This window comes from Leptopilina heterotoma, unplaced genomic scaffold (genome assembly GCF_015476425.1).
Source record: "Leptopilina heterotoma isolate Lh14 unplaced genomic scaffold, ASM1547642v1 Lhet_171, whole genome shotgun sequence".
In the NCBI taxonomy this organism is placed as follows: domain Eukaryota; kingdom Metazoa; phylum Arthropoda; class Insecta; order Hymenoptera; family Figitidae; genus Leptopilina; species Leptopilina heterotoma.
Window position 1 is genome coordinate 710,210 of NW_025110887.1, and position 12,173 is coordinate 722,382.

At 32.4% G+C, this 12,173-nt stretch overlaps 1 protein-coding gene across 1 annotated transcript; it reads right to left on the bottom strand.

The window, feature by feature from the left end:
* Nucleotides 1-3,190: 3,190 nt before the first annotated feature.
* Nucleotides 3,191-11,781, bottom strand: LOC122499680. Its single transcript, XM_043608154.1, has 2 exons — nt 11,155-11,781; nt 3,191-4,318 (listed from the first exon to the last, which is right to left on the bottom strand). The coding sequence occupies exons 1-2, from the start codon at nt 11,196-11,198 to the stop codon at nt 4,012-4,014; spliced, it is 351 nt and encodes a 116-aa protein (XP_043464089.1). The 5' UTR covers nt 11,199-11,781; the 3' UTR covers nt 3,191-4,011.
* Nucleotides 11,782-12,173: the final 392 nt, after the last annotated feature.

Consider the following 12,173-nt stretch of genomic DNA (forward strand, 5'->3'; position numbering starts at 1 on the left):
GTTAAACATAGTTTTTTAATTGTTATAAATAAACAAGAAGAAATGTAAAAAAAATTTTATTTTTTTTATTTTTCGAAAGTAGATAAAATTTTGTTCAGTGACTTAAAATCGCGATTCGATTGATGCAAAAATCGAGCAGATTTACAACATTATTTATTGCTTGGCCATCCGGTAGCGCGAAGGTTAATAATAGTAAGAAATATAATTGAGTAATGAAGGAAATTTGGATTATTTCTTTTGTCTATAAATGGCTCAGATAATCCATTTCTCAATTTGCCTAAAATGACAAATTCTTTTTAGGCAAGTTGCCAATTTGCCTAAAACGGCCTCGGCATTTCGCGAATCGCCTAGTCAATTCTCGAAATGCCTAGGCAATTCGAGAACTGCCTGTAAATCTCTAAGAAATTCGGGTATTTCCTAAAATCTTAGGCATTTCTCGAATTGCCTAGGCATTTCGCAAAATGCCTGGTCTTCGGGTTTTGCCGGTAACATATATATATATGTAAAATATTATATATATATATATGTTACCGGTAAAACCCGAAGTCCAGGCATTTTGCGAAATGCCTAGGCAAATCGGGAAATACCTAAAAGTGGCCAGGAAATTCGAGTTTTACCTAGAAATTTTAGGCATTTCTCAAATTGCCTAGGTATTTCGCGAAATACCTAGTCATTTCGCGAAATGCCCAAGTCGATTTAGGCAAAATGAAAAGTTGATCATTTGTAAGCTGCGCATACTAATGTAAACAGATTGTTTACAAAATTATTAGTCTATTACACTGTTCGACAAAATATTGCTACAAGAATACGTCTCAATTTTGAGAAAAACGGGGTCAAAGTATCAAAATATGCCATTTTTAGCACTTTTTGAAGCACTATAAAAAAGAACGCGATGTGATAGAAAGCTCAAATATGTCTTAAATAAGAGCTCGAACCCTCAACTTTAACATCCAAAAGCAAAAAGCCAAGTAGAAATAACTTAAAATTGTGGGGAACAACTTTTTATTAATTTACCCTATATGATCGCTAACTAAAATAATAGCTGATGGGCGCGCACGCGGTAAAAAGTTGTTCACCACAATTTTGAGTTATTTCTACATAGTTTTTTGTTTTTAGATTTTAAAGTTGAGGGTTCGAGCTCTCATTTAAGACATATTTGAGCTTTCTATCACGTCGCGTTCTTTTTTTTATAGTGCTTCAAAAAGTGCTAAAAATGGGATATTTTGACACTTGGACCCCGTTTTTCTCAAAATTGAGACGTGATGGGACAATTTAACTTACAGATTCGTAATCTACGGCGAAAATCCCGTAAGTTTGACATGCTGCAACAAATAACCAGCAAAAAATATATGTTCACAATTAAGGTTTCAATAAATTTTTCAATTTGCCTAAATCGACTTCGGCATTTCGCGAAATGCCTAGGAAATTTACGAAAATGCCTAGGCAATTCGGAAAATACCTAAAAATGTCTAGGAAATTTGAGTAATACCTAAGATTTTAGGTATTTCCCGATTTGTCTAGGCATTTCGCAAAATGCCTGGACTTCGGGTTTTACCGGTAACATATATATATATATATATATTTTTTTTTTTTTAGTGTACATATTGCTGAAAACGTTGAACGAAAAATTGTGTGGACGAAGGAAACATTTTAATATAATATAAGATTTAAATTTATTTCAGAGGCAATATCTATAAAAGAGAAAAAAATTTCTATTTATAGTTGAAATTTTTCTTTTAATTAATTGACTCAATCAGGTAATAAACATTATAAGTTAAGAAATATTTATATTTTTAATGAAGTAAACCATTATTCAGTTAAAACAGTATACATTTAAATGCATATAAATAAATATATTTTGTCTGTGAAAAAAGAACAAAGTTAAATATTTGTTTATAACAAATGTAATTGTTTAAGCTAATAAATTTTTTAAGTTTTTGAAAGAATGTACATATGTTATAAATAATAATTAAAGTTTAAAAAATGACGAAAATGTTTACAAATACAAAAGGATTTTTTTACAAAAGTTGATTTTTCAAATTTACTTGTATAGAGTTGCATTGTGCACAATTTAAGGCACTTTTCCTATGTGACGGTTTAAAAAAATCGATTTTTTTGCATGTTTCGAAAGTACAATATCTCAGAAATATCGTGTAAAAGTTTTAGACAGATATTTGAAAAACTAACAAAGTTACAGCGCGTAGAATTAAACAGTGCAAGGGCGCGAGCTTCAGCTACCAAAACTTTAAACGCGTTTTTCTCAAAACCACTTTTTTCTAACTGGTGACAAGGATTACTCAAAATCTATTTAACCACTTCGGCGGCATGGCGTTCCAATTATGGCGTTCCATGAGTAAGTGGCAGAAGCGGCACAAAATGCGAAAATGGCGTTCCTACTTGAACTCGATTTCAAAAGTCTGTAGTCAAGTTAAACTTGCCAAAATTGAATATTCTTATTATTTAAGATAAATGAAGATGAATAGACCAAAAAAAATTATTTTTTGGAGGTGTTAAATGGTTTTATAAAGGTTTTAATGTAGCCAATTTTTAACACTTTTTACGAATGGCGTTCCAATATTCACCCAAAATAGTTCACAATATTGGATCCGCCTATTTGAATTTTTGAAAATCAATTTAAGATTCATAATCTCAAATAATAAAAAACATTTGGTTTGGTAAACTTAATTTGTTTACAGAGTTTAGAAATCAAGTTTAAATTGGAACGCCATTTTCGCATTTTTTGCCGCTTCTGTTACCTACACACGCGACACCAATTGGAACGCCATGCCGCTGAAGTGGTTAACCGATTGGTCTGCAATTTGGAGGCATTATTCTACACATGAGTGGCTATCGTGTGAACCTTGGTCATGATTTTACATAAACATTTTCCTATTTTTATAAACAATTACTTACGAAAAAAAAGCGATTTTTGAATTTTTTTTAACAGTCCGCCATTTTGTTATTTATTAAGATATATTGTTTATTGAGGTTCACACGATAACAGTAAGCCTACTGAGTAAAACTACATTTGATTTTTTTATTTCAGACAATACTGAAGAAAGTTTTTGTTACGACCGTTCACCCGTGCATTTTCAAAGGAGTCACCTTTGACTCATAAAAATAATTATTAAATGATTTGAAAAATCACTAAAAAAAAATTTTTTTGTATATTTTTAGACACCAATTATAATATGTAAAATAAGTTATAGAATTATATTTTATTTTCTGTGAAAAAAAAATTCCTGAAAAAAGCCTGAAATTTTGGCAGTCACATAGGAAAAGTGCCTTTAACTGTGTACAATTAAACTGTATCGAGTTTAAGTTTAACATTTTTATAAATTCTCTGTATACAAATGAACAGTGCAGAATTAACTGTATGGAAATTCACTGTGTACAACTGAATTGTATAGAACCGATACCCCGCTACTAGTTACTAATGAAAAAAACAAAGCACCTGTTTTGTTCTCCGGATTTAAAAATCCTCTCGGTGACAGGGCAATGAGGTGAATAAGATAAAAAATGCGACCTCTTTGCTGCTGCACTTACTCTCTCATTTGAAAGAGTTTGAATTTATTAAAATATAAAAATACTTTTAGTTTTTGCGTGCGATCAGTAAGACGATTGCTTGTCGAAAGAGTAATGAAGCGAGGGAAAATTCCCCCACATTCCGTACAGATAACGCGGGAGAAATATTTCTCGAATACATTTTGGCGCGTTTCAGCACAATAAGAGGACTGTTGGTAAATATCATTAATTGAAAACGTAGATCTTTACATAATCATTTTTCCAACCGATAGAAAATCCTCTAATCTGCTATGCCGGCAAAATTGAAAATAATTTTCTTTTTATAAAAAATAAATTAAGCAAATCGAACATACAGCCCACTTTGATGCTTCTTAGCATCAACAAATAGGAAGACAAATCAAAATAAATATAAAGTAATATGTGCAGTCAAAATCACAATAAATAAAAATGTGAGAAAAAACAGGATATGTTAATTAAAATTAAAAATCAGTCTTTGTGTTCCTCGTCACAAGGAAGAGGGCACAATTTTGTCAGCGCACGCCTGACAATTCCAGTAGCAGTGCGCACAGAAAAGACACGAGAAAGACCATCTTTCCCAGGATGAGCTTCAACAACACGCCCTATCCTCCACTGAGCCGGAGCTGTATTGTCGTCCTTTAAAATGACCAGCGACTCCAACTTTACAGCCTCCACATCCTTCATGTCCCATTTACATCGAGCTTGCAGTCCCGCCAAGTATTCCAAACTCCACCTCTTCCAGAAGTGCTGGACCAATTGCTGCATCCTTTGGAATCTACAAAGGCGATTTTCGTTTAAGTGAAGCAAATCTGGATCAGGAACCATCGAGATTGGCTCGCCTATCAGGAAATGTGCAGGTGTAAGGGGTTGAAGGTCGTTTGGATCATTGGATAAAGGAGAAATAGGACGAGAATTTAGGCAGCCTTCTATCTGCACAATAATCGTATTGAAATCCTCATAAGTAATATTAGAATTTGATAGTATTTTTTTAAATGCGTTTTGGTGGACTTCACTCCTGCCTTCCACAATCCACCAAAATGAGGTGCTCGAGGAGGAATGAAGTGCCACTGAATGCCTTCATCGCTGGTTAGCCTTTCAATTTCTTCTTTATTCGACTTTAAAAAAGCAAAAAGTTCCGAGAGTTCCCCCTCTGCCCCGACAAAATTAGTACCGTTATCGGAGTAAACATTCGCTGGTTTACCTCGTCTAGACGCAAACCGTCTCAGCGCCGCTATAAAGGAATTCGACGTTAAATCGCTCACGAGCTCCAAATGAATCGCCCTTGTCACGAAGCATATGAACAAGCATATATAGGCCTTTATCAATTTTGAGCCTAGCAATTTTCTATCTTTTATTAAAAAAGGTCCCGCGTAATCGACACCCACTTGCAAGAAAGGACGCGAAGTAGTAACACGTGAGGCCGGCAAATCACCCATATATGTTGTGACTGACTTTAGTGCGGCACGAAAACACGTGTAACATTTGTTAATCACCCCCCTTACTTGGGATCTACCGCTTATTGGCCAAAATACTTCCCGGAGAGAACCTAAAACCGCCTGTGGTCCGGCATGTAATAATCGTTCATGCTCATGCTTAATAATTAATTTTGTTAATCTGTGATTTTTTGGCAATAATATGGGATGTTTTTTATCAAAATTATATTTAGAGTTTTTCAAACGACCACCCACTCTCAAAATGCCTTCATTTAGAAAAGGACTCAATAGCAATAATTTACTTTTATTTTGTAAATCACGATTCTGACTTAAGGTCAATATTCCACGCGAAAAGCACTCGCTCTGAGCCATTCTTACTAAAACAAGATTAGATAAAAGCAATTCCTTAGTACTTAAAAAACCAGATAATCTATTTTCTTTAGAATTTTTCGCATTTTTTACAAATCTTAAACAATACGCAATGACACGACGCAATTTAGAAAATGTCGAAAATCTATCAAAAATAAAATTTTTTGATTCGGAAATTGATACCAAAGTCACGGATTTTTGTTCAGGAATCGAATCTTCGGGAATATTAAATTTGTTATTAGGCAATTCATACCTTAACTCGAGCAACCAGCTGGGGCCATGCCACCACAAATTATTGCTTATCAAATTTTGTATTTCCACACCGCGCGATAACAAATCTGCCAGGTTTTCTATTCCGCTCACGTGATACCAATTCGAAATATCGGTGTTTTCCTAAATTTCCGCTACCCTATTTGAAACAAAGGTTTTCCATTTACTAGGACAAACCCTGATCCATGCTAAAGTTACCGTGCTGTCCGACCAACAATATTGAGCGTCAAATATTATATTTAGAGATTCACGTACTTTTACAATTAATTGGCTTAAAATCACTGCCCTGCACAATTCGAGTCTCGGGATTGATAATCTTTTAAGAGGAGCTACTCGACTTTTTGACGCGAGCAAATGAACCGAAACCATCGATGATTCATCAACCGAGCGAACATACACACAGGCACCGTATGCCAATTCAGATGCGTCGCAGAAACCATGCAATTCCAAACGAACGGAGTTCACACGCATCACATGTCTAGGAACCTGAATTTTATTAAGGAGTTTAAAATCATCCTTCAATGATAACCATTTTGTTCTCAAATCTAAAGGTATCGCTTCATCCCAAGATAGACCCAGCTGCCATAAGCGCTGTAAAATGACCTTGACACTTGTCGTAACCGGAGTGATCAAACCTAAAGGGTCAAAAATCTGCGCTATACATGAAAGAATCTGACGTTTGGTAACCTGTGATCCTTTTATTTTTAGATCGACGGAAAAAGATAGATAATCTTCATCGTGATTCCATGCTATTCCGAGAGCCTTAAAACCTTCTGACGAGTTAACAATAAAATTCTTATCATCATTGCGATCCTGACCAATTTGTTTTAAGAATTCTTTATTATTCGAGGACCATTTACGAAGATGAAATCCCCCTGATGCCAATATGCGAGTTAATTCGTGCTGAATATAAATTAATTCTTCAAAATTATCCGAACCAGACAAAACGTCGTCGACGGAAAAACAATTCATAATTATATCACTTATTAACGGGTAATTTTCTTTATTTATTTGCGCTAATTCACTTAGGCATCTTATGGACAAAAAGGAAGCAGAAGCAGTGCCATAAGTTACAGTATTAAGCTCAAAACAGCTGAGAGGTAGGGAAGAATCGAACCGCCAAAAAATGCGTTGAAAAACTCGATCATCCTCATTAATTAGTATCATACGATACATTTTAGTGATATCCGCCGTGAATGCGAAAGTATATTTTCGAAAAGATACAAGAATTGCAAAAATATCCCTTTGAATTGTTGGACCTACTAATTGCACGTCATTGAGAGACAATCCATTTGTTGTCTTTGAGGAAGCGTCAAAGACAGCTCGAAGCGCAGTAGTGGAAGACGTGAGCTTAATGACGGCATGGTGGGGAATATAATAAGCTAAGCGCTTATCATTAATTTACCTTATTTCCGTCATATGCCCTAAATCTAAATATTCTTGCATAAAATCATTATATTTTTCCCTTAATAATTTATGCTTGCGAAGTTTCCTCTCTAACGAATGAAATCTCCTAGCATATTATCGTCTTTTGATTTAAACGGAATAGAAACAACAAATTTTCCATCAGGTAATCGATAAGTATTATTTCTAAAATGAATTTCGCAAAGTTCTTCAGGTGGTGTCAATGATTTAGGATTCAAAAATTTCTCCTCAATTTCCCAAAAATCGCGCAATTGTCGATCAATACCAATATCTAAATTAAAATGGCATAATAAATTTTGAGAATTTTTATTTGGAATAATTATCGGTCCGGAAACAATCCAACCTAAATGAGTTTTCTGCATTACTGGCTGATCACGACCTAGACGAACTTGACCTTGACATAACAGATCCCAAAAAAGTGATGCACCAATTAGCATGTCTATCGGTGCAGACTCGTTAAAATCTGGATCAGCCAGAGGCAAATCATCTGGTATATTTAATCCCTGATAATCGAAAGACGTTCCCGGAATATGTGAAGTAATAACTGGCAATACTAGACACGATAAATTTGCTTTAAAAGAATTTAATCTTGAAAACACGTCAATGTTTACGCGCTTGCTTATCTTCGTAACACCCGAACCGATTCCTGACACACTGAGGTGAATTGGCCTTGAAGTCAGCTGTAATTTTTCACACAGCTCCTGAGTGACGAAACTAGATTGCGAAGCAGAGTCCAGTAATGCCCGTACATCGTGGGTACCCCCACCTTTATCCACAACTCTGACTAATGCGGTTGCCAATAATATTTTTCTACGCGGCTCATTCAAATTATGTGCTGAAATAATATTTGAAGCAACTATCTCGGGAGACGAATCTACATTTTTCTCATCATTGTCCTCTAAATGCAAAATTGAATTATGTCGCTTTTTACATATTATACATGACATTTTATTTCTGCAATCACGCGTTCTATGTCCCCCCAAAAGGCAATTGAGACACAAACGAAATTTCCTTGCCTCTTCTATACGATCACTTATAGAGAGTTTTAGAAAATTCGAACAGGGTCAAAATTCGTGAAGTGGGCAACTAATTTTCAGTTGGTCAATAAGTTTTCATAAAATTTATGTTTTTCTGTTTGAAATAATAAATAAAAAATACAAGTTGAACAGTTTTGCAAAATTCGTTTTTTTGTTGTACATATTGTTAAACAAACTTTTTTGCATGAATTTAGAAAAGTTTTTTTTTTAAATAAAGTAATAGGTAAAATTTAATGATTTTTGGTATGGTTATATAAAAATAACACGATTTTTGATTAACATTTTTCATTTTAAAATTTAACGTAATTTGATAAAATTATAAACAATTTATTTAAACAAATGAAAATAAATGCAACTTCTCGATCTGTTATTTTATTTTTCAAAATTGAATATTATTCCTTATTTAATGCCCAAGTATTACCAAAAAGAAAAAATTGGTATTTTACATTTGTTCAAAATAAATAAATAATTATGTTAATAATAATAAGCATTAAAAAATCATAAAATCTTAAAAAAAATTTTTTAGCTTCATTAATTAACAAAATTAATTAAAAAAACCTATTAAAATAATGTTTGAGTGTTTCTGATGTATGAAAAAAGTATAACAATTTATTAAATTGTTTAAACAATTAATTGTTGTAATTTTTTTAAATCTGCACTTAGGGCTAAAAATTTCTAGTTTTTTCTCAATAATTGTGCAATTTGTCAAGAGTAAAACATCTTGTAATGATAAAAAATAAAAAATAAATTAATTAAACATTGTTTAAACAATTAATTGTTATTTTTCTCATAAAGTGTACTTAGAGCTAGAAATATCTAGTTTTTTCTAAATTCAATCAACTAAAAAAATTAAATTTAAAAAAATAATAAAATAAATGTTAATAAATTGTTTAAACAATGGTTAAATAATAAATTTTTAGTTTTTCTATTACACTTAAGTGTTTAAGTTATATAAAAAATGTCACAATTAAGAAAAAACTAGGAATTTATAGTTTTAAGTACAGTAAATTGAAAAATTAATAGAATAAATTGTTTAAAGAATGTTTAAATATTTAATTTTTTGCTTTTCTTTGATACTTAAATGTGGTAGTTACAAGAAAATGCACAATACAGAAAAAACTAGAAATTTCTAATCCCAAGTACACTTTATGAGAAAAATAACAATTAATTGTTTAAACAATGTTTAATTAATTTATTCTTTATTTTTTATCATTACCAGATGTTTTACTCTTGACAAATTGCACAATTATTGAGAAAAAACTAGAAATTTTGAGCCCTAAGGGCAGATTTAAAAAAATTACAACAATTAATTGTTTAAACAATTTAATAAATTGTTATACTTTTTTCATACATCAGAAACACTCAAACATTATTTTAATTGGTTTTTTTAATTAATTTTGTTAATTAATGAAGCTAAAAAAAATATTTTTAAGATTTTATGATTTTTTAATGCTTATTATTATTAACATAATTATTTATTTCTTTTGAACAAATGTAAAATACCAATTTTTTCTTTTTGGTAATACTTGGGCATTAAATAAGGAACAATATTCAATTTTGAAAAATAAAATAACAGATCGAGAAGTTGCATTTATTTTCATTTGTTTAAATAAATTGTTTATAATTTTATCAAATTACGTTAAATTTTAAAATGAAAAATGTTAATCAAAAATCGTGTTATTTTTATATAACCATACCAAAAATCATTAAATTTTACCTATTACTTTATTTAAAAAAAAAACTTTTCTAAATTCATGCAAAAAAATTTGTTTAACAATATGTACAACAAAAAAACGAATTTTGCAAAACTGTTCAACTCATATTTTTTATTTATTATTTCAAACAGAAAAACATAAATTTTATGAAAACTTATTGACCAACTGAAAATTAGTTGCCCACTTCACGAATTTTGACCCAACATGTTTTTATTGAATGAGAACCCTTGCAAATTACGCAAGTTTCCCCGCTAGTAGTCAAAAGGGTTTTTGTTGCTTGACGCGAACGTTTAGTATTTGCATTAGAAATATTATTTATCGAATCATCTTTTTTTATACTTTGAAGGACCTGACAACGATCGTTAAGAAATTTAAACATTTCCTTAAGCGTGGGGATTTCATTCGCACATTTTACACCCTTCCAATCCCTAAGAGTAATTTCTACGGTTGAGTACAATTGACGAAGGCTCGAATATGACTCTTGCTGTAGTCGTTGTATATTAAAAATCGCGTCAAGATGGCTACCGATAATTAAATTTTGATTTTCATATCTTTTCTGTAGCAAGTCCCAAGCAATAGTATAATTTGATTCCGTTGTTTCTAGGGCTTGAATTTGATCCGCGGCCTCCCCTGCAAGTGCTGAACGCAAATAATGAAATTTTTCAATTTTTGACAGAGTCGCGTGATCGTGTATTAAAGATTTATAAGTATCTCGAAAATTTAACCATTGTTCATATGCCCCAGAAAAGGTCGGAATACTAATTGTCGGCAATTTGACTTGATTTCGAAAAGGCGTGTAATTCGGTAATGGCGCACGATTTTCATCACTTAAATTTCTCGTCGAACTCCCGGAAGTCGAGCTCTGAGACGTCGCGTCCAATTTTTTATTAATTATGCTGTTTGCTAAACCGACGGCGGCATAGAAGGAACTCTCAAACGCTTCAATTTCCAACGTGAATTGTTCTTCGCTACCTTCGATAAGGAAAACGTTATTTTTGATTTCGGAAAATTCGTCTAACAAACTATTAGCTTTAAGTAATCTCGCCCGCACTTCCTCGATCTCGCCATTTTCAGCGTCAAAGGCATTCAAATAATTTTTGAAACGCGTTAAACTACCCTTTAAAATTTTTCTTTTTTGTTTTAATGCGTCTAGATCTGTCGACATCATTTTGTCTCAGATTAAAATAATTCAAAAAATATCTAGCGCGCACAGAGTCAAATATTAAAATGTTAAAAAAGAAAGAAAAGAAGGAAAGTTAAAATTTATGAAAAAAACAACACGAGAATAAAAACACAAATAGTATTTTGCCACAAATAAAAGAATGATAGAGGAGAAAGAGAGATAAGAAAGATACACATGACCTGATATATCCAGGAAGGCGATGATGCTCTGCTTTTCTCGTCATCCAGATGTTGTGGGAAAATTCATCGAGTTGAATTTTTGCTCATTCCATTGATGAGATGTGCTCATTTCGGTCTGCAAATCGTGAAGATCGTCGCTTAGTTCCAAGAAACACGTGGCTGCGATGAGGAAAAGTCCAACATGGCGATGTCCAAACAGCAAACGTGGTGATATCTCCAAGGAAATCCGGCTCGAAGGACCAATGTTTTGTTCTCCGGATTTAAAAATCCTCTCGGTGACAGGGCAATGAGGTGAATAAGATAAAAAATGCGACCTCTTTGCTGCTGCACTTACTCTCTCATTTGAAAGAGTTTGAATTTATTAAAATATAAAAATACTTTTAGTTTTTGCGTGCGATCAGTAAGACGATTGCTTGTCGAAAGAGTAATGAAGCGAGGGAAAATTCCCCCACATTCCGTACAGATAACGCGGGAGAAATATTTCTCGAATACATTTTGGCGCGTTTCAGCACAATAAGAGGACTGTTGGTAAATATCATTAATTGAAAACGTAGATCTTTACATAATCATTTTTCCAACCGATAGAAAATCCTCTAACCTGCTATGCCGGCAAAATTGAAAATAATTTTCTTTTTATAAAAAATAAATTAAACAAATCGAACAGCACCAGTCCCATAAAAATACACTCTTACTCAATCTTTTATAATTAGATATTAAAAATAATTTTTATGTTCTATACGGTCAAAAACAGAAAAGTCTAAAGTAACTTTATATAAAAGTTATGATCGTTTCACTGTCACATTACCAAATCTTACATTTTTCTAAATTTTGACAAGATAAGCCATCAAGTCTCTGACAAGTGACTAAACAGTTTATCTGGTCATGATTTCTGATCATTAATTCTGACAAGTCACTGGCCGGAAATTTTGGTCACAATCGGTGACCAGTTCTTCTGTTCTTAAACTTGTATAGTTATGATAAGTTACTATCTAGTCACCGTCGCAAAAATATAAATAAAT